Here is a 23,685-nt window from a genome sequence, read left to right as displayed (position 1 = left end):
CACGTATTTAAACAACTGTAACTTCGAAACACTCAACTGGTTTTCAAGTGATTTGCATTCTAATTGCTTCCCCCCCACCCCCGACAAATTAATGAGCACAAGAATGGCAAGTCTTGAATCCGAGCTTTTACACACATAGAAATAAGAGCAGTAAACTTAGAAAAGACTGCACAACCAGAACTGCACGGGAACTGGGATGATTGTGAACCTCTGGGACGTACAAAGAGCAACTCCCCCAAGGTTCCGTTCTGCTACTCCAAGTGGTTACCATCAAACCCAAAGAGCAGTTCAGGAAAACACTCCTTCCGAATGAAGAGGAGTTCGCTGGCAACTAGCACCGCTACAAGAGGGTCTGTGATGAGACGATTCTCATAGCACAGGTTCCTTCCGACGCCCGTGCACAGCGTAAGGGGAGGCTCAGCCCCTCTGCAGACTGTGCTCTGCAAAGGGAACGTGGGCAGGCTTCGCTGGAGGAGAAGTGTGCATTAGTGATGCCACAAAGCTCTCCTGGGGGGTGCTTTACTCTTTGCTACATAAGAGGCATGGGTATCACATTCTCCAGCTACTTATCCACCCCTACATTTTTTGAAGTGATTTTTTAAAAGTGAGGTAAACACATACTCACAAATGCATAAATGACAGATATGCAACCACAGCCTGGACTGGACTGGGGCAGGATGGACGCAGCCAGGGTCTGTCCAGGTCCTCCTTCTGTCCCCCCAGCAGGTGCTGCAGGCCCACATGACTGCGTCTGATAAAAACCTGGACGCCACAGCTCGGGCGGCTAGCAACACTGCACGTGTGTCATTGTACACGCTGCTGGGAGAACTAGGTGCCATCAGGTCCCTCCACCAGGACAGGACACCTGCCAAGCGTGTGCCTGGCTCTCCTGGACTGCACCCCATGCACCTTTTCCCTTGGCTGATTGTAATCTGTATCTTTTTGTTGGGGGGGGCGGGGGCGGGTGTATTGATTTTTAAAAGTAAATTTATTTATTTTATTTTTATTTATTTATTTTTGCCTGCGTTGGGTCTTTGTTGCTGCGTGTGGGCTTTCTCTAGTTGCGGCGAGCAGGGGCTACTCTTCGCAGTGGCTTCTCTTCTTGTGGAGCACGGGCTCTAGGCACGCGGGCTTTAGTAGTTGTGGCACATGGGCTCAGTAGCTGTGGCACGTGGGCTCAGTAGTTGTGGTGCACGGGCTTAGTTGCTCCGCGGCACGCAGGATCTTCCCGGACCAGGGCTCGAACCTGTGTCCCCTGCATTGGCAGGCAGATTCTTAACCACTGTGCCACCAGGGAAGCCCCTTGATTAAATTTTAATGGAGAAAAGTTGAAGCTATCAATTCAAAATAAAGGGTACTATCAGATATTGCATAAACAAGACATTTGAACAAACAAAATATAAACCCAATTATACTACAATTAAGAGGACCATAACAGAAATGGAGACATAGGATTGACTTTGGTTGATCTGTATCTTTTTTCTCCAGCCTTCCTAAGGTATAATTGACATATACCAATGGGTAAATGTGAGGTGTACACTGTGATGCTTTGACACACAGATATACACTGTGGAAGAGTTACACAACAGGCTACTTAACACAGGCGTGGCCTCACACAATTAACCTGTGTCCACTTCAGTGAGAGCACCATGCAGTACATTATAACCTGTACCTTTGTGCTGTAATCCACTGAGTGTGACAGTTACTAAATTCTGTGAATCCTTCTAGCAAACCATAGCGCCTGAGGCGCAGCCAACAAACCACCAAAAAGGCACTGCTTCCCTCTACTGGAAAACATGAGGACATGAGACATTACTGGTGTACATGATTACTGTTTTATTTTATTTTATTTTTTTATTTTGGCCAGGCGGCTTGCGGGATCTTAGTTCCCCCACCAGGGATCGAACCCAGGCCCCGGCAGTGAAAGCGCCGAGTCCTAACCACTGGACCGCCAGGGAAGTCCCTCACATGATTTTAAAGGTCCTTTCATCCTCTACTCATATGGACAGACTATTCAGGTCTTCCTGATTTACTATTTGATGAAACTAATATTTTCCTTTATGATTTCTAAAGCAAAGGCTACCATTACCTCAGAGAAATGCTTGCCTTTACCGTTTCATAAAGATTCTCTTTCTAAATAGGGACAACATTAGCAATGTAAAAGAGCCACTGCAGTCAAAAATATTTTTAGAGACTCAGCTGAACAATAAGCCCTGAACTTGTGTTTAAATTAAGATAGCTGAACCATTAAAACGACTTCCTGAATCCGGGGAAACGTGTCTTGCATAAGAAGGCATTCCATGGTCCCAGGAAACACAGCGGAGCCTACCGGGTGATTTGTCAGCTGCTGGGATTACAGAGGGCAGTGCCGCTTAATTATTTTTGGAGATGCAATTATTCAAAAATATTAAGAGGAACACCCTTTTCCTGGTTATCTAACCTCCTCACTGGGAGTCCAAACCACCCCCCCAAAACAAAAACAAAACCCAGACTGAAGACTGCTACTCCCAATTATTTTATTATCTGCTAGAGAACGGTGCTGGCAGACTTCCCTCTTCCTCGAGGGGAAAAATACTCTGGAAAAATTTAATAAAAACAGGGACTGCATTATGCTCACTGTTAAAGGCTACTTGAGTTCTGCAGCAGAAGGAATCAAAATGCAGCCCAAGAAGATGATAAGAGTGAGAAAATGAGAAACCCATTACAACCCCACTTTCCAATAAAAACTAACTGGAAGAAAAAAACATCCCACAACTCAAGGATGTGTATCAGTGGTTCTCAACTGGAGGTGATTCTGCCCTCCAGGGGACATTTGGCAAAGTGGAGACATTTTTGGCTGTAACATAGGAGGGTGGGGAAGCGTTGCTGTCATCCAGTGGGTGGAGACCCAGGGATGCGGTTTAACAACCTACGATACCGATACCGGACAGCGATACTGGACAGCCGGACAGCCGCACCGCAAAGAACGACCTGCCCCAAATGTCAACAGTGCTGAGGCTGAGAAACCCTGGCTCTTTCCTGTCAGGACAGGCTGACAGTCTTTTGATAATGCATGCTCTTGTGGACATTCAGAGTATCTCCAGAGATTAAGACCCTCAACTCTGCCCACCTAGTAGAATTCTTCAAGCTAAAGACCATAAGGGGATATTTAAAAACCTCGTACAACACAGGAAAAGGGGTGGGGAAGAACACTGCATAGACTTTTATCCTCCCCGTAAAAATACAGCCCGTCCAGCACCTATGGTCCCAATCAAATGCGGAATTGCTTCTCATGACAATTACCCAGGAGGAGACGGCCAGGTGAGCACGGCATACGACGCACACCTGAGTTTGCTGAGTTCCCAAGGAAGCAAAAATTTGTGCTATGTATACATGACAACTGCTGTTCACCTTCAGATGACTTTTCATCATTTTTTCTGTTTCCAAAAGCCCCAGAAGGTTAGTGTGGCTATCCACTTCTTAGTTAATACAGCTATTACTCGAATCCAAGTAAAATAGACACCCCATCAAAACCTAGGCCTGCACAATGGCTAATGACCTGCAAATTCTAATTATAATGTCTCGGCCTCGGTTGTATCACTGACCTTTCTGTCTCTCTCTCTCTCACACACACACACACACACACACAGCTCTGCAGACCATGGAAGTGCAAAATTATCACTGCTGTTTAATTTTTTTGTTTAATAATTTCAAGATTATCACGGACTGACAGGGAGTTGTGAAAATAGTGGAGTCCTGTGTGCCTTTCGCCCCGCCTCCCCCAACGGTGACATCTTATCTCGCCCTAGGACAATATCAAAACCAAGAAGTTACATCCAGCTGACCGGTCACCTGACTGCAAACCTTCTTCAGTTTCTGCCATTTCTGATCTGCGCGTGTGCACGCGCATCACTTATGCACGTAGCGTGTATAATTTTATCCTACGTGTCCGTGTGTGATCACCTCTGCGGTCAAGACGCAGAACTCTTTCATCAGCACAAAAGAACTCCCCCAAAGCAGCCCTGTGCAGGTGGACCACCGCACCCGACCCCCGGCAGCCATCTCTGCAGTCCTGCCATTTTCAGAGCGCTCTACAAAAGCAACCGTACAGTCTGCGGCCTTTGACGATGGCTTGTTTTTTCCAGCACATCTCCTTGGAGGCTCACCCAGGCTGTGTCATGTATCAATAATTCGTTCCCACTTATTGCTGAGTGGGACTCTGGGATATGGACATACCACAATTTGTTTAGCCAATCACAGACATTTGGGAAATCTCCAGTATACTGCTGTTGCAAAAAAAGCTGTTTTCAGTATTATTTTTAAAAAATAACCAGATTTTTGTAGGATACCAACCTAGCTTAAAAATGACACTATGTGTGCCAAGGACTCACCCCAAATGCTGCACAGTTCTATTAAAAAGCCTTTAATAATGTTAAAAGTTATTTAACTTATTAAATAACTTGTTTAATAACTTAAAAGTTATTTAATTTATTTAATAATGTCAAAAGTTAATAATGTTACTGTGGAATTTAAGTGGTTTCTTATCTTCCTTTTAAGACATATTTTCCAAACTCTGAAATAATCTATACACAAAACTTACCTATAATACTGTGATTTATTTAAAAGTTGTGGTTGAAATATACATGATATAAATGCACCGTTCTACCTATTTAAAGTGTCCAGTTCAGTGGCATGAAGCACATTCACACTGTTGTGCAACCATTCTCACCGTCCATCTCCAGAACCTGTTCACCTGCCCAAACGGAGACTCTACCCGCATCCCACACGAACTCCCCATTCCGTCCTTCACCTGCTGGCACCCACCTTTCCGTCTGTACGGATGTGACTCCTCCAGGGACCTCGTATAAGTGGAATCGCACAGTATCTGCCTTCCGTGACGGGCTTACTTCACTGAGTACAGGGCCCTCCAGGTCCATCCCCGTGGCAGCACGGGTCCGAGCTCCCTTGCTTCACAAGGCCGAGTAACACCCCACCGAACGGAAGCACCACACTGTGTTTCCCTCTCATCTGTCCATGGACGCTGGGTTGCTTCCACTGTGATTTTTTTAAAGAACATTTTACCGCCCCCTCAAGGCTGAAGCTCATCTTTTCCATTGGGTTCTCCAACACATCACCCCTCCTACTACAGCAGCTCACAAATCTGAGATGAGGAGCTGGGGACAGACAGGACACTTAATGCAAACTGCTCCATCTTTAGTTGAGCAGAGATTCTAATATAATTAAACCAGAGGCCGGCAGAAGGGTATCGGTGATTTCTGACATGACTGACCGCTCCCCGCTCAGAGTATAAATGGCCTCAGAGAAGTGTTTGCTCTACTGCTGGACTGAAACTCCCAGGAACCCTTCTTGAATCCGGGATGGTTGGATTAAGACACACTCGTTCACAGGCCCCAAGTCACCTGGGGCTTTTTCAGAGGGGACCTCTTCACCCTCGCAGTCAGATGTGTGTTATTTCTCTCCTAACAGAAGCTCCTTGAAATGAATGAGAAACGTCATCTAAGTTCTGTTTAAAACTTTTAGAGCCTGGCTACCTAGTATTTCCTGCTCCTCCTTATTTGCAAGGATGATACGTAACACATAACTATGTATATTATGTAATATACATGTACATTATGTAAATCAAAGGAAACATGGTTGATTCTACCTGGCCAGTCATGTGAGTGCAGGTATCGCGGCTCTTTAGGAAAATGGTACCTGCCTAGTGGGTAGACTTTTACTTTTGAAAACCACTGATGTTCCTCTCAGAATAAGGCACATACGGCAATGCTAATCTAGGCAATACATATGTGTAATAGATTGGCCTCTCAACCGTGAATCATGACAGATCAGAAAGTAAATTCCAGCGTATGAGGAGTTTTCAATCCTACTCGAAAGTCTTTAAATCTCCACAATGAAGAAAGAAGTTCACCATCCTGCTGATCTGTGATATACGATAAATGAATTTCTACCATCTATCATAACGATAAGCTCCTTTTACTGTCTAAAATGTTAAAAACGACAGCCACTGGGGACACGCAGCCTGGTAACACACCCGCACCTGACAAAACATGAGGGAACCAACTTCTCACTTGTGTTTCTTGTTCACTGTTACAGTTACCACCACAGTCGTCAAGTGGTTTTGATTAAGCCTCTGTCTGTTCTTCATGGTGTGCAAATGTCAGTCACAAAACTCGCAGTAGAGAAACACTTCCCCAAGTTTCGATGACGTTAATACCTTGGGTGTGTAGTCAAATCAATGCATGGAAAGTTTTAGCATCTGCCCTACCTGGGGCCCTGCCGGCGGGAATCCTGCTGTCTACCTGGAAGCCGGCCCAGACGGACATATGTCCTGCCCACAGGCTTGGTCTTACCCACTGGAGGGCTGGCTAGGCTGCAGAGCTTCCTAGTTTCCTGCAGAAAGGTGCACTGCTGAAGGAGGGATGGGTGTGCATGGGCGGATGTTCTCTCACTCAGCAGATCTGTGGAAACCGTGACCCCGGCACACGTTCATGAAGGCTAATTTTAAACCCTAAGAGGAAGCGTAAAACTTCATCAGTATCCTGTAGATATATCTGCGGGGACAGTGTCCTTTTACTTACTTTCCAACATGTCCTGCGCCCCAGGCACCAATTAGCTCCACAACTCGAATCTATAAAACCACGGATGGTTGTGAAGTGCCTTGCTGCCGAGTGAGACTGCAGAGGATGTGGTGGCTTCTGATAAACTGGACCCACACTTGTCACACGGCCGAGCGATCCCACTCCCAGATACCAACCCAAGAGAAATTAAAACCCACGTACAACAAAAGCCTGTATGCGAACGTGTGTAGCAGCCTTAGCTGTAATCGTCAAAACCTGGGGACAACTCAAATGTTCTCACACAGGACAAAGGACTAACTGCCCTGCACCCCCAAAATGGAGTATGACGTAGCAATAAAGAAGGAACTACTGGGCTTCCCTGGTGGCGCAGTGGTTGGGAGTCTGCCTGCCAATGCAGGGGACACGGGTTCGAGCCCTGGTCTGGGAGGATCCCACATGCCGCGGAGCAACTACGCCCGTGAGCCACAACTACTGAGCCTGCGCGTCTGGAGCCTGTGCTCCGCAACAAGAGAGGCCGCGATAGTGAGAGGCCCGCGCACCGCGATGAAGAGTGGCCCCCGCTTGCCACAACTAGAGAAAGCCCTCACACAGAAACGAAGACCCAACACAGCCAAAAATAAATAAATAAATAAATTAATTAATTAAAAAAAAAAAAAAAAAGAAGGAACTACTGATGTACGCACCAGTGTGAACGAACGTCAAACGCACCGAGAGACGCCAGACTGTCAAGGTTCCCTGCTGTAAGATTCCACTCCTAAGACATTCTTGCAGAGGCAAAACTACAGGGACAGGAAATAGAGCGGTGCCTGCCATGGGCTGTAGTGGGGGTAAGGGCCACGGGGGACTTTTTGGGGTGATGGAACTGTTCCGCATCTTGATTGTGCTGGTGGTTACACAACTGTAAACGTTTGGCAAACGCTGCAAATCTGTACTCCAAAAAGGGTGAATTTTATGGCATGAAAATTATACCTTACATTAAAAAAAAAAGAAAGAAAGAAAGAAAAAGAAAAAGATGTTACAGATGAGGGTGGGGAGGGGAGAAGAAGCAGCCACAACTAACAAGGAAAGGTCATGTCTGTCTTCTCCAAGGCTGCCAACTGAGATGAATGAGAAAAAGGTCTTGTCATCATTTAACGTCACGGAGAATCTGGCCCCAAACCCCCAGACCTTCTCTCCTTCCCAGAATTAATGGTGACACTGACCCAACTCCATATGAGACCATCTTTCCCTCCATCTGTCACGGAGCTGGTCCTGTGCACACGACATAACAAAGACACTCGGGCTTGTTCGTGACAGATCTCCAAACCCGTTCATTCAGCTCCTTCACCAGAGCCTTAGGCAACTCCTGGCGGGTAACCTCCCTGGTTGTGTAAAGAGCTGCCTGCCACCAACGCTAGCGTCCACTGGGTCCCTGCCCCACTGGATCTGGGAGAACCATTTTTCTTTATAACTGAGGTTTGAGGATGAGGCCCCAGAGGAAATATTTACTATGCTTACAGAGACTCACTTATCGCATGCCCTCACTTTTCATACCGACGCTGGGCTCCTCTGCTGTATTCACAAAGAGGAGCGGGGAAGAACTCACGATTCGCCCAGCATTTGCAGGAGCTGCTGGCAGAAGCCCGGGCAGGCCGACACGCATCCACAGCGAAAGAGCACGTAAAATGCCGACCAGCTCAAACTGGTTCTGCCTTCTTAAACAGGCTGTTGACTGATCAAACCTGGAGTTATTTTACAGAGACAGCCCTGTGTCGGCACAAGACGAGAACCCATCTCCAGGATGACCCTGGAACCAAGAATCTTCAGTCTGTGGAACTCAGAGAATAGACATGTTGCCACCAGAGCCCTTCATGAAGCGAGAGACCCTTCAATAAGGAAAAACCTGGCTTCCAGCGGTGCGAGTAGCTTGTATGGACTGACTGTGGAGACTAGCCAGTCAGCTTCCAAGTTCAAAACTCCCCCAACCCTTTGAGTTTTGCCCCAAACCCTGGATCAGGGAGACAGATGTGAGTCCTGCCCCTTGTCTCCTTGCGGGTTGACCTCGCAAAAGACCTCCTTCTTCTCTCAAGAGCTGGTGACACAGTATTATTGGCTTCTATGGGTGTTGGGCAGTGAGCCTTTGCTCGGACCATGAAGGGAACTTATGGGCTGCGTGGCACAGACGCTCTGCCACGATCTGCTTCTTAAAAACTGCCCAGACGGCAGAACTGACCACACGATTAACCCCTGCAAGGCAGAGGCCAACAGACTCCTAGCCCTCAAAACCGGACTACCGTAACTCACGCAAAAACCAACTCCTAGCCCTCAAAACCGGACTACCGTAACTCACGCAAAAACCAACTGAGCCACTTTGGTGCCAGAGCTGGTCAAAATCTCCTCCTGCTGAGTTGAAAAGCCTTGCTTACTAACCAGTTTCACTTACCAGGCTGCCATGAAGCGCCACTGTGAGATGTCACAAATCAACAGTACTTAGGGAGTGCTTTCTACGGGCATGGCCCTTGCTTCAGACAAGCAACAGTGACAGCAAGCCTTTAAGGAAAAGGCTGTGGAATATATATACAGCTGGATGAAGGTCAGAGAAGACTCCAAGATGATACGAACTCTGCCTCTTGAGGGCAGAAAAACAAAACAAGTCCATTTTCAAGATTCTTTCCTGAGTTTGCAAAGATGAGATGTGGATTTGCACAACACTTTCAGGAAAGTATCATTTCAATACCCTGCCTTCCTGCTATCTGGGGGGATAAATGTTCTGTCGGGGATTATCTTACTTGCAGCCGAAAGCATCCTACCTGATATGTGATACTTTTAGTGCAGGACTCTCTGCATCAGCTCAGGTGGCAGGACCAGGAGCACCCATGGTTGCAGGGAACTTGTCCCTCGAGGTGGGGTGGAACACTCTTGAGTCTATTCCTGGTTGTGAGGTGATGGGCAGATCTACCAGAGAACCAGGGGTCTGCCTCACTGCGGGGTCATCCATCACCATCGACCATCTCCCTCCTCCTCCACACTCACTTTCTTCTACACACAACCTGAGGATGAAGACTACTGAAGACTTCACAACAGAGAACTTGCAACCTCTAGTAGAGAAGCCACGCTGGGAGGAGGTGAGGAATGAATCACCTACCGTAACACAGGACTTAGCTTTAATGCGTTTGATGGTGGTAGAGGAGAGAGAGCACGATACTTAATCAGGACACCTTTTTCCTTCTTTCCTTTTTCTTTTTTTTTTTAAACTAGAAAGGAGACATTAACAGGCCAAGGAGAAGGTGCTCTTTGCACTTGGTGGGTGCTCAATAAATATACGCTTAACCAAAGCTTGAGATTTGAGATAAACATGTAGAACAACCCCAAAATGAACACTTACACATTAGGCATTTCTTCTTTTGAGCATGTCCTCGTGGGGTACTCGAGTCAGTCGTCAGAGGAACACAGAGTAATCTCTTAACTCCTCACTCAACCTATGGGGTTTTCTCTAGGGACTCTGACAAATTAGGACAGCAGTTCAGCAGACGTTACACACAATCAGCGTTGATGAAGTTCTATACATTGCTGTTTCTCAAGTCTCCTTCTCAGTTGCCTGGTTACAGAAACTTTATCAACAAATGTGAGACAAATGTAAACCAACACCAAAAAAGGAAGTTTCGCCTTTCTGGGGGAGGAATGGAGATTTCTGTGTTTATTCAAAGAGGTCAGCAACGCTCTTGCCCCACGGCCCTAGGAACCAACCACCGGGAGAAACCTTACTCTGGGTTACACGAAAGTTCTCTTTCACACCCTTCATTTACCCTGATGTTCACAAACAGAGGGACGGGAATTTCAGCGTGTGATTTGTTTACACACTTTGACCGTGCTTTTGCCTTCATCCTATCTTTGTGCGGAGGTGTTTCTAAAAGGAAAGAATCCCAAATTCAATGCTGGAAGTCTACAGGGAGACAGGGTGTGGTACATGGGATTTTCATCTGCAATCGTTTCTGGGAATCTATCAGATCAGTGCTAGGGGAACACTTGTACTCCAGGTGAGAGACTCCCTGGTTAAGTTCTGAGGTTAAGGTTATCAGAGCAGTGGTGGTGATTTCCCTGATTTACAGGGGTAAGGCAGTGCCTATTTTGTTTTGCTTATCAATTTTTTATACTATGTTCTGGCAACAGCTAATCCAAATGTTCGACTGTATATGTAGAAAGAATGTGTACTTTCCATGAATAATGCTAGCTGGGGTCGCTGGCAGAAAGAGAGATCCAGGCTTGGGTGAGGAGAGGTTTATTTATAACATGCTACATGCCCGATGTATTTCATCCCTTTTGCCCAGAATAACCTTTTTTTTTCCTTTAATTTATTTATTTTATTTTTTGGCTGCATTGGGTCTTTGTTGCTCTGCGTGGGCTATTCTCCAGTTGCGGCGAACGGGGGCTACCCTTCCTTGTGGCGCACGGGCTTGTCACTGCGGTGGCTTCTCTTGTTGCGGAGCACCAGCTCTAGGCGCTGCGGGCTTCAGCAGTTGCAGCACGCAGGCTCAGTAGTTGTGGCTCGCGGCTCTAGAGCGCAGGCTCAGTAGTCGTGGCGCACGGGCTTAGTCGCTCCATGGCGTGTCGGATCTTCCCGGACCAGGGCTCGAACCCGTGTCCCCTGAATTGGCAGGTGGATTCTTAACCACTGCGCCACCAGGGAAGCCCCAGGATAACCATTTTTCCAATGGGTAAATAATGTGTTCAAGAATCAGAATTGAGCCATTTGGTTTGCCTGCAAGGCCTGCCCATCGCACCCTTCTGGGCTGACCCTGAAAGAGACCGTCCCAGGGCCCCACAGTGGGCTCACCCTGAGTCCTAGCACGTGTGTTTATGGCAAGTGGGACCTGGGAATCGGCTTCCTTCTTGAAAAATCAAGTTGCAGAATATATACAACACGACACCAAGTGTATAAAGCGTAAATGTGCACAGAACAAACTGTCATAGGTTGAATTGTGTCCCCTCGAATTCATATGTTGAAGTCCTACCCCCCAGTACTCCTCAGAACGTGACGTGATTTGGAAACAGGGTTACTGCAGATGTAATTAGTTAAGATGAGGTTGTACTGGAATACCGGGAGCCCCTAATCCCATACGACTGTGTCTTTACAAAAGGAGAAACCTGACAAATTTAGACAGAGAGGTACACGCACACAGGGAGGACGCCACGTGAAGGTGAAGGCACGTATCAGGGGATGATGCACCTACAAGCCAAGGAGAAGCCAAAGACGCCCGGGAGAGCACCAGGAGCTGGCAAAGAGGCTGGGACGGACTCCATCACAGCCCTCACAAGGAACCACGCCAGCTGACACCTTGCTGTCAGACTGCTGTCCTCCACAACACTGAGACGATATATTTCTGTGCAAGCCACCCCACCACATCACCCCACCCCCACATATACACGCCGTATGTGTACACCAGCCCGTAAGTACGCTCCCCGTGCCGGGGGCCAAGAACCCCAAATCACCCCACCCCCGTATATACGCACCGTATGTGTACACCAGCCCATACATGCCCTCCCCGTGCTGGGGGCCAAGAACCCCAAATCACCCCACCCCCGTATATACGTACCATATGTATACACCAGCCCATAAACGCCCTCCCTGTGCTGGGGGCCAAGAACCCCAAATCACCCCAGCCCCACATAAATACACCATATGTATACACCAGCCCATACATGCCCTCCCCGTGCTGGGGACCAAGAACCCCAAATCACCCCACCCCCGTATATACACACCATATGTGTACACCAGCCCATAAATACCCTCCCTGTGCTGGCTGCCAAGAACCCCAAATCACCCCACGCCCATATATACGCACCGTATGTATACACCAGCCCATACATGCCCTCCCCGTGCTGGGGACCAAGAACCCCAAATCACCCCACCCCCGTATATACACACCATATGTGTACACCAGCCCGTAAATACGCTCCCTGTGCTGGGGGCCAAGAACACCAAATCACCCCACCCCCATATATACACGCCATATGTGTACACCAGCCCATAAATGCCTGCCCTGTGCTGGGGGCCAAGAACCCCAAATCACCCCCGCCCCTCACCATATCTATCACAACTGCTCTTGATCTTAATTCCAGTCTGATTTCACGTGAACAGAAATGTCAAGGGCAAGGAGAGCACACTGCCTCCTCCCACCCCAGGAGTGGGACGGCCCAGAACCCTCTCTTCCCCCCCCGTAAGCCTCCGAACAGGAGTGTTGTGAGCTCTCCTATTCCACAGGCTGGGTGTGTGAGCACTGAACGGCTGGCTGCTTGCTCTGCACCCGGCCCGTGGGAGGGGATGCCCCACAGACAGGAGCTGCCCTCTTACCTGACTCCTGGAGGTACCGATACACCAGAAAGTTCACCTCGTCACTGGTTATGCTCATCTTAGCCCCACCTCGCGGCGATGAGGTCTTCACGAAGCGGGGGCCACTTTCTGTGGGAAAGCTGAGACGAGAAAGTGGAGAGAGTTTTGAAACACTGCCTGTATATTTTCTTTTTTTACTGCATTCTTTTTGAGATGATTGAAAAATAGAATACTCAGGATGTTGTACATGGGAAGGTAATTAATGCCTGATCCGGGTTGTATTTTGTGATTACATAAAGATTTTGTAATTGTGTGTGTGTGTGTGTGTGTGTGTGTGTGTGTGTACAGACACATTCATACAGGTGAAAATTTTCCCAAAAAAGATGAGTTGGTGTATTTTATAATGCTGGAATGGACTCATATATAAACCACTAATGGAAACAAACTCAGGGGCCACAGAAAATGAGAACAAACACTGACTTTTTATTCACTAAAAATCCCGTGTGCGTTATGATCACAACGCAGTTGACAGCGAGCTTGAATGGAATCCTGACGCGCAGTGGGACAGACGCGGCTGCCTTCGATGCCGCCCTTCCCTAGACAGATGGGGAAGACTACCGGGTAGGCCAGCAGTCACATCGACACCCCCAGGCAGGGCGACCAGAGGGTCTGGAAAACACCTGTGGTTCTGAAGCAGTGATTAATCATAACGCCTTCCACTCATAAAAGTTCAGTGATGAACCTGACCGTCACTGAACCTATAGGGTGCACATGGCCCTGAGAAGGCAGACACACGTCAGTGAGGAGCTAAGTCAGCGTGTGTGTCACCCTGACATGACTTCTATACAGAGGCCAGGTGTCAGGAAGCCACCCCGTGGACACAGAGAGAACCTACATCGTTTGTATTCTGCCACAGAACTGGCTGCATCAGTCTGGCCGAGACCGCAGTACGGGAAGGCAGGTAGAAACCTGGGGGAGGAGTGAGGGGTTGATGAGAACTTCGGAAGCTTCTGTGTCTGAGGCAGACAAGAAGAAAGAGCCTAATTTTCTTCACAATCCTAAGTCAGACCTATGAGCACCCTGGCCCAAAGAAGACAGAAGTCCATCAAATAGAACTCTTTTATCCACAGACAGAACAGAATTCACACACGTGTAAGAGCGTTCACTCCAAACGGCAGTGGCCAAGAAGGGCCACAACTTCCGTCAATTATGTCATCAATACCGAACATTTCAGGCTGTTTGGAAACTGTCTTCAGAGTCCATGCCATATGTTTTCAGGCATCTTTATGGTGGCAAATCTTTCATTGTTGAATTACAAGTAAATTTCCATTTGTTTAGAAAAAGATAAAAGGACAAAATGCACATTTCAAGTTGGGAGGATTTGAATTAAAGGTTGTCATAATGGACACACCCCACGATGGCCCCCCAATGAGTCCCACCTGATATAATCCCCTCCCCTCCAGTGTGGGCAGGACCTAAGACTCCCTTCTACCCCACAGAATATGTCAAAGGAGATGGATGCCACACCCTGGTTAGGTTATATGGCAAGGATGACCAGGTGTCACTCCTATAACTGTTACATTACGTTGTATAAGACTCTTACTGGACTAGAGAAAGACTCTCCTGCTGGCCTTCACGTGAACCGCCCAGGGAACCAGGGGCAGTCTCTAGAAAGCTGTGCGCCTCAGTCCTACAACCACAAGAAAACTGAGTTCTGCCAACAGTGTGAGCTTGGCAGAAGACCCTTCCTTCTCAGCTCTAAGTAAGGATGCAAGCCCAGCCATCACGTGGCTGCAGCCTCTCGAGACCCTGCACAGAGGAGCCCTGCACGTGCCCAGTCTCCTGACCCTGGGAAACCGTGAGAGAATAGACGTGTTGTTTCCAGCTGCTGAATTTGTGGTCATTTGTTATGCAGCAGCAGAGAACTAATACAGTGGCCTCTTGGGGCACTCCAGTTCTCACTTTGTCGTCTTAACAAGATTTTAATTTGTAGTTACCAGAATTTTGTCATGCAAAAATACTTGTTTTCTGCACTTAATTAGGTGGTATTTCTGTACTTTTGTAGACACTGGAAAGAAAATTTGACAGTCAAAATATAAATTTGTCCTGAGATGTCTGCTTGAACTCTGGGGAGTTCACATATAAGATGGTATTAGGAAGATATTTGAGACTAAATAAAAAGCTATGAAATCAGAGCATACCCAAGTGAAAAAATAAAACATTATTCAAGGGACAGAACAAATAATAACAAAGATGTGTATGGCAGAATAGTGTAGCTCTGAAGAGACTTTTGATGATGTCGAGTGGCAGTAATGATGATGATTCAGCTCTCATGAGGAATTCAGTTTTAGGTTCTCGCTATGGTAAATGGTAAATGGTGGCGCCACTGGGACGGGATTAGGTCACGAGGGCTCCCCCCTCATGAATGGGTTAGTGCCCTTATAAAAGAGACCCCAGAGAGTTCTCCCTCTTTCTGCCAAGTAAGAACACACTGTTGCACACCTAACAGACTACAGTACAGTGTGAACCTTACATGAAGAGAAGACGGTGGTATCGGGTCCTCACCAGATACCGAATCTGCTGCTGCCTTGATCTTGGACTTCCAGCCTCCAGAACGGTGAGAAATAAATGTCTGTTGTTTAGGCTGTCCAGTTTATGGTATTGTGTTATAGCAGCCTGAATGGACTCAGACACCACCCCAACCCCCCCTTTTCTTTTATTGTCATTTTGAGTACTTGTAGACAGTGAAATCGAATCTAACCTGCAGGGTCTCTCAGCCTCAGGGAGCTTGACTCGCGGCCAGATGATTCTCTGTTATGAGAACACTCTGCACACTGTAGGATGTTTAGCAGCGTCCCTGGCCTCTTCTCACTAGACGCCAGCACGACCTTCCCTCCATCCCCTACGGTCGTGATGATCAAAAACACCCCCAGACATCGCCAAATACTACAAATTGCTAAACTGCTGCTGGCTGAGAACAACTGTTATACAGGAAAACTAAGCATTTTGTGTTTGAAATGAATTCCATTTATAAAACTGTAAGGCAGCACGGAGCTAGCTCATAGACACTGCTTAATGAAATGGCCATGCTACTAAAAAGGATCCTTTAAAATGCACCATAAGAGCTTGGCTCTTTCAAATAGTCTATGTAAAATCTTTCCACAAAATCACATTTCCATAAGGAAAGTACTGATTTTTGTCTTTCAGCATCCAGATCTTTCTTGTTTCCTAAGGAGAAGGTATTTGGATACATACCATACGGACGACCCCCTGTACCCAGAGCCTGGTCAACATTCCCCACCCCGCAAGTGTCTGTAATACATATTAGAAGTGTCTGCGCAAGCGTCAGCACAGGACTCCTGAGCAAGAGAATTTAAGATCCTCAGGAGACGGGGAATTATGGACGACTTTTGTTAGTCCGTTCCTCTGTTTTTCTTTATGCATCACTCTTTTTCCCAACTAAGAAAATTTCTATTTAGGCTCTAGCTCTCCACTTTCTGATCCCAGATTCATCTTCTCTCTGAAATTTTAAGTTAGGATCCAAGGATCAGAATGTTTTCCCCAATATGGTGTTAACTTCTTAAAGGATTTTTGATTTGTAAACAGCAGAGGAAAGAAAACAAAAACCATCCCCGGCCTGCGACAGAACCAGGGATGTCGTATCACTTGGTCCACAAGAGTGTCATGTGTTTCTACGGACTGGTCCACCTCAACACGGGCACATCTGGAGGTGTTGTGGGTTCAGTCCCAGACCACCGCAATAAAGTGAGTCACAGGATTTTTTTTGGTTCCCCAGTGCATGTAAGAGTTAGGTTTACACTCTACGGTAGTCTATTAAGTGTGCAACAGTATTATGTGTAAAAAAAGCTATGTACCCTAATTTAAAAATTTATTGCTAAAAAATGCTAACCAAAATCTGAGCCTTCAGGGAGCTGTAATCTTTTTGCAATAACATCAAAAATCACTGATCACAGATCACCATAACAAATACAGTAATAATGAAAAAGTTTGAAATGGTGCAAGAGCTACCCTCACGTGACACGGAGACACAAAGTAGCAAATGCTGTTGGAAAAATGGCGCCAGTTGATCTGCTCGCTGCAGGGCTGGCACCAACCTTCAATTTGTAAAAAACGCTATGTCTCCGAAGTACAACATGTGACATTTATGAGGTATGATTGTACACATATGAGGTATGCCTATACATGTGTTAATTTCTAAAAACTGATCTAATAATTGGATCAAAGTCCCCCCCACCAATAAAACACCTCTTAAATTAAATGGCTTAAACTTCTTAAATGACTATTTCTTCTAAAACCTAACTAGTTCCAAAAAAAGGATTTACAGTGACTAATGAACTAAAATGTGCATATATATTGTGAGACTATTCAATACCCACAGGAGAACATTCTTTAAACTGACCATAAACCACAGCAACATTCAATCCATTCCAACGCTTTGGGTTTGATTACACCAAAATCAAGAGAAGCCAACAATTAACTGGTGTCTACCTGCGATACCCCTGAGCAACGTGCTTGAAGGTGGCTGCTGTCATTTTACTGGGTCAACATCACTGTTTTGACTCAAATGAGTAAAACGGCTGGTCTTCACCTGGCAGACACTACTGTTTTAGACAAATTTCGCCAAGATCTACACAAGGTTGGGAAAAAAAGTTACCTATCCTCTTTTCTCCAAGACAAGAGCTCAATTTCGAGAGAGAGACGTTAGAATAAAATTATGGATTTTTTAAAATCGGGGATTTTCTGTATAATTTCATGTATAATAAATAAACGTGCTGGTATTACAGTGCTATTCAAAGTTCTGCTGGGGCCGGAAGACCTCTCAACCGAGGGTCTGGGGGTCCCTCCCGACGCCGAGTTTCTGGTGTGGGTGGCAGTGAGGACCTTTCGTGCCACGCCTGCCATCTGACCATCCGGGGCGCCGTTTTCTGAGGCAGCCCGTAAGCCAAGGCTGGAGGACGGGCGCCTTGCTCCTCTTCATTAGGGAACTGGGATTCCGCCTCTAAGAACACTGCTCCTCGAAGCCCTCCTCGCTATCTCTGCTGGAAGGCGAGCCAGCTCTTAGCGCAGGTGTGAAGCAGCAGCAGGCAAGGCTGTGAGTTCCTAGCCGGCGAGCTCGGTCCCGGGCACACCATTCACTCGGGGACGGGCGCGGGCTTCTCTACCCCAGACACAGACACGTGAAATTTACCTCAGTGGCCCAATTCCCAGGTCTGGCGTTTTCTTTTGTTTTGTTTTTTCAACTGTGTTAAAATATGCATACCATAGGGGCTTCCCTGGTGGCGCAGTGGTTGAGAATCTGTCTGTCAATGCAGGGGACAGGGTTCGAGCCCTGGTCTGGGAAGATCCCACATGCCGCGGAGCAACTAGGCCCGTGAGCCACAATTTACTGAGCCTGCGCATCTGGGACCTGTGCTCCGCAACAAGAGAGGCCACGACAGTGAGAGGCCCGCGCACCGCGATGAAGAGTGGCCCCCGCTTGCCGCAACTAGAGGAAGCCCTCGCACAGAAACGAAGACCCAACACAGCCATAAATAAATAAACCCCCCAAAAAAAAGTTAAAAAAAAAATACGCATACCATATAATTTACCATCGTGACCGTTTTGAAGTGCACAGTCCGCTGGTGGCGTTAAGGACATGCCTGTTCTTGTGCGGCCACCTCCCTACCTACCTCCACAACTTCTTCATCACCGTCAACGACCTCTGTCCCCAGCGAACCCTAACTCCTCATCACCCCCGCCCCCAGGCCCTGGGAACCACTCTTCTGCCTGCTGTCTGTCTCTTTGACTCTGAAATGAGAGCCAAGGCTACATCTTGCAGGTGGGAAGGCGGTTTCTGTCAGTTTTGAGGCACGCTGCCCAACTGCAAATACTAGCACAGCCCTGACGCTCGCCGCGGACTTTCTTCAATCACCACCAGGGCTGGACGTTATTTCCTACAAACGCCTCTTCAGAAAGAAACGCTCCGTGACGAGAAGAAAACCGCACAGTGAGAAGCTGCCACTCCTCACGTGAGATGAGCATGGGGACCCCTGTCTCGTGTTTGCTGTAACCCCGCTGCAAATGGAAACACAGGCAAATGCTTTGCCCTGCTTTTCCCGCACTTGAGATAAATGAGGTACAAAGTGATGACAGAAAAAATGACCGAGCACCTACGATATTCAAGGCATGGTGATGGCAATAGCAGGGATGAAACAAATTCAGATGCATGCGCGCGCACACACACACACACACACACACACACACACACACCCCTTCCTTGAAGCTGTTAGCAAGATGTCTATGCAAATAACGAAAAGCTCCTGTAGTTAAAGCCCCGCGCCTATACCATAAGGTACTAAGAGGGGCAGCAGCAGGGTTCCAGGGAAGGCTAGGTCAGGGAAGAGGGAGGAAGGTCTGGAAGAGGGAGAAGGTGAATCCTTGACTGACGGACACAAGATCTGGCGGAGAAGTATGAAAAGGGCAGGAAAGGAAAGAGGGGGTGTGTGTGTGTGTGTGTGTGTGTGTGTGTGTGTGTGTGTGTGTGTGTGTGTGTGTGTGTGTGTGTGTGTGTGTGTGTGTGTGTGTGTGTGTGTGTGTGTGTGTGTGTGTGTGTGTGTGTGTGTGTGTGTGTGTGTGTGTGTGTGTGTGTGGTGCTAGGTAACCTTCAAGGACGTACCAAGTGCTCCCCGGGAGCCACCACAGACTGTGAGGTGGGGGAGAAGTTGGCCTGTGTCCTTTCTGCCAGGGACGATTTTTGTGGGCACACAACGTGGAGCTCGAAACGCCTGTACTGGCTGCAATAAAGTTGGGGTACACCAGGGCGATGGTTCCAATGTCCACGGACTTGCTGGCTAGAGGTAAGGGAACTAACGTCCTGAGAGCCACAGAGAAGAGCACAAAACGTAGGACTCGGAGGCCTCGCGGCTCAGAGCCGAGCAGCCTGACTCCTAATCCTACCTCCATCCCTTTCTAGCTGTGGACTGCGGGGCGAGTCACGCGGCTCAGTCTTCCCTTCTCCAAATTGAGGCTCATGAGAGCCGTTACTCCCGGCAGCGGCGGTGAGGACGCAAAGCTTTTATACAAACTCCCAGGTCAGGGCCCCGTGCACAGGAGAGAGGCAGGACGCCTATTTCTCCCACTCGGCTACCTGCGAGCACCCCAAAGCAAAGAGCCCCCCGCAAGGGCCCGAGGAACACAGCACCCTTGCCAAAGTGATTCAGAGCTGGCAACGGGTGACGCGTACACAGGCCAGCGGCAGGTCGAGAGCCCGTCCGAGAAAGCACCTTCCTCCACACTCGGCCCGGCACTTCTACCACGGAGACCCGGAGGGCCGGCTCTCACTTCAGCACCTCGCCGGTTTCCGGAGCGGCAGCCGTGGCCAGCTCAAGTCCTGACGACTCCCGTGGATGCCTTCCAACCTCCCCAGCTCTAGAATAAAGGAGAGCTTTTTCAGCACCGGTAGATCTTCCTCGGCCTCCAAAAGAAGGAGAAAAATTAAAAAGCGTTCTTAATTACTGCAATTGTGTTTATTCTCTTGCCTGACCCAGTTTTGATTCGAGGCACCTCCAGTTAGGTTGATTTGAGGTCTTTGGCGTTGTGACTGTGCAAAAAAGAAATAACCGCCCTCACTGCGAGGTAAAGCTACACATTCCCTCACTCACATTCCCTCTGTTCTGCTTACAGAAGGAGGAAAAATTAGTGCGGACTGATGACATCCCTGGAGTTCCCCCGCTAAAGATGAGTACTCCAACATAAATCATAATTTGGGGTTAAATCCATCAGGAAGCTAAAGGGAAGATGATTTATCCTTATTATTTATCGTATTCTCCTTTTTCACGATTTAATTTCAAGGCGGCAAAAGCTCCTATGAATCACAGTCCTGTGCACGAAACAGTTCAAAATTCAGTTGCAGGAGAAATGGTGTCTGAGGGTGTCGTTGTACTGAGTATGCACTTACGGTATTTAATATGCTCTCGTGCTCTGGGAAGGGAGAGGACTGCCCCCAAACAACACAATCTTAACGGCTCTTTAATTATCTTAAAGGATAGAATCACAAGGGAGCTACCTGAGAGTTGGCTCTGCCAGATGAAGACAGAAAGAAAGGGCAAGCACGCTCCCTGCCAACAGGAGGGGAGCCTGGGTCGGAAACAGTGAAGTCAGCACACAGTGGTTAGAGGGCGGGGAGCGTGGTGCTCGGCGGATATCACTGGTGGCACAAGCTTCTCTTTTCACAATCTGTGCCGTTATGAAATGCTCTCTTAAAACCCTTTAAAGCAGGGACGGAAGAAAATTTGTCTCATGTCTTGTCTCTGCTATTAGTCTGCTGGCTTTCACGCTGGAAGAATCCATCCCTTAAAGTAATCTTCTGGACGAGGCTTAAGGCGCTTTGGGACTTGATTCCATGCAGACTGAGAACGGAGAGCCAGAGCAGCTGGAAAATCTGCTAGAAATTACCTCATCGTAACAAGGCACTTTTTTTCTCTCCGCATTTCACAAATTCTCTGCTGACTGGAATGTAGTGGGTCTTACCTCCCTGCTTGCTTTATCCATAATGTTTTTCTCTCTTCAGACGGAGTTTCCCAGTGGTCAGCTTAAGATGAAAAGTTTAATTTACGCATCAACATTTACATATAAATCCTTTTGTACAATCTTGATGGGGACCAGCTTATCGTGGAGATGAAGCAGGCTTGTTTTATACATTGCACACCTGTTCTTCCGGCAAAATTGTAATGAAGCTGGTATGTACCCACTGAAACTACTGAAACCTATTTTGTTGTCCAATGACAGTGTAAGTGTGATTCAATAAATTAAGGCATTTACAGTTGGACCCCAATTATAGGAGAATATATACAGAAAAGATTGGGCGGGGAACAGGAAAATGTTAACAGTGGTTTCACCTTTTTTTTTTTTAAATAGACATATCTTCATTCACCAATGAGTATGTCTATTATTTTACAGTAAGAAAAAAAAAATCCCCCCAAAGATTAAGATTTTTCACTAATTTTACAGTTATATTTACTTACTTGGGAGTCAAATGGTCCAAAATTATAATCAAAGAACTAGTATTTTATTACCAGAATTCACATGCCTAGCAGTGGCATTGCCATTTAAATATAAGAATGAACTAGTAGTAGTAAGTAAGTAGTAGTAAGTAGTAAGTAGTAGTAAGATGCAGTCCTCAAAAGGATTTTCATGACGAGAGAAAATGTCCATGATAGGGCGATACATGAAAAAAATAGGTTTCAAGATGGAATGTGCATGTTGCTAAATTTCATTTTGTACACACACACACAAGAGATACCCTCTAAAATATAAAAAATATAATAAAATACACCCATCTCTCCAGGGGTGGGATCATGCTGGAATTTTATCTGTGTATGTGTGCGTGCCTTTCTGTAGTTTCCAAATTTTCTCCTATGAACGTGAACTGTTTTCATATTCATTAAAATGTAATTAAAATCTGGCAGTGTCTTCAGAAATCATCACTATTGAGAGCAACCCAGCTAAGTAGGAAATAAAGCCGCAGGGTTGAGAGAGCAGAGAGGAGGGAGTCTTCTTGGGTTACAAAAATAATGCTGCGGTTCACAAAATCGAAAACATGCCCTGGGTGAGGCATTCAGACAGGGTCCTTTCTGTGCCTGGCTGCCCTTCTGGGTTAATTAACGGCTGGCTGGGGCCTTCCATCCCAACCCTGTGTGCAGAGCCGTGAAGGATGCTGACGCGACAAGAGAGACGTCCCGTCCTGGAGTTACCGCCAAGACCCTGTGTGCATCTCCAAAGCGGCCACCGGGTCCTCTCGCAAACCCTCTGAGCCGCAAACCCTACCCACCCTACACTTCTCTGCCTGATCGGGAGGCAGACCCAGAAGGAAGCCTTCCTAAAAAATGTTCCACCCAGTAACAGCAAACCACTGCTAAGAAAGTCTGCATCACGGAGCCAGACGATGCATGTAAGACCAATAGCACAGTTACCGTTTTACAGTCTTCTCCTCTACACAGTGAAATGCCAGTTCAGGTACCCAAGATTTCAAAGCAAAGTGCCTTGGGAGACACAGACAGCTGCTGCTTCCACGTAAGAGTAGTCTGCCTTCTTTTTCTAATGACTTTGGTCTTGTAAGCTAATGCTTCCGATTAATCTGTAAATTAACGTACAGATTTTAATTATCTCTAAGACTGAGAGGCTGGAATCGGATTCTTTACAATGTGCACTAGGCCCTCAGACAAATTTCAGGAATATGTACGGCTGGTTATGAAACCTCTAAGACACTGTGATTTTCACCCACGTACGCAGAACTTATCTGGGCCCTGATGATTCCCTTTTCTGCAGTAGGTGGAGTCGTAAGTGAGGTCATTTACTCATATAAGGTGACCTCCAAAGTTCTGAAAAATAAACCCTGTGGTTTTCTCCGTAGATATTAAGGCGGGCGATGCCTTGCCCTTTGAGGTAGCCTGCATCTCAAAAATCTTGGTGTTAAAGTGTATTTGGATGCTTCCATTTAAATTGACAACAACAACAAAAAAAATGTTTTAAGAGAAAAATACTTGAAGCATCATGAACCCAAGTATCTGCTGAGAGTTCAATGAGCCTCATGTTATGTCAGCAAACGCAGGAACTCAGTCTTGTAGTCAAATGCTTGGCATCTTAAACTTCCACAGCCACAAAACCGTTAAGATTAAAACACAAAATGAAGTAGTGACAGTAGCAGCGAGTCGGGTTCGTCAATCTCAGTACTCCGGACCTTTGGGACCACATAAATCTCTGGGATGGGCCGCCCTGTGCGCCGGGGGATGTAGAGCA

General features: G+C 47.1%; 1 protein-coding gene across 7 annotated transcripts in view; it reads right to left on the bottom strand.

Annotated features, from left to right (window-relative positions):
* The window catches only part of TBL1X (transducin beta like 1 X-linked), a 227,179-nt gene that overhangs the window by 44,754 nt on the left and 158,740 nt on the right, over positions 1–23,685 (bottom strand). For 6 of the 7 annotated variants that reach the window (XM_068534103.1, XM_068534106.1, XM_068534101.1 and 3 more), the window contains one exon: positions 12,910–13,028. The exons of the other annotated variant lie outside the window; for it this stretch is intronic. In XM_068534103.1, coding sequence (XP_068390204.1) covers positions 12,910–12,967 — 58 coding nt within the window. In that variant the 5' untranslated portion in view covers positions 12,968–13,028. The remainder of the gene's footprint in view (positions 1–12,909; positions 13,029–23,685) is intronic. 7 annotated transcript variants of the gene reach the window in all.

This window comes from Eschrichtius robustus, chromosome X, assembly GCF_028021215.1.
Source record: "Eschrichtius robustus isolate mEscRob2 chromosome X, mEscRob2.pri, whole genome shotgun sequence".
Classification (NCBI taxonomy): domain Eukaryota; kingdom Metazoa; phylum Chordata; class Mammalia; order Artiodactyla; family Eschrichtiidae; genus Eschrichtius; species Eschrichtius robustus.
The sequence above is the reverse complement of the archived record's forward strand: the minus strand, read 5'-3'. Positions and strand labels throughout refer to the sequence as shown.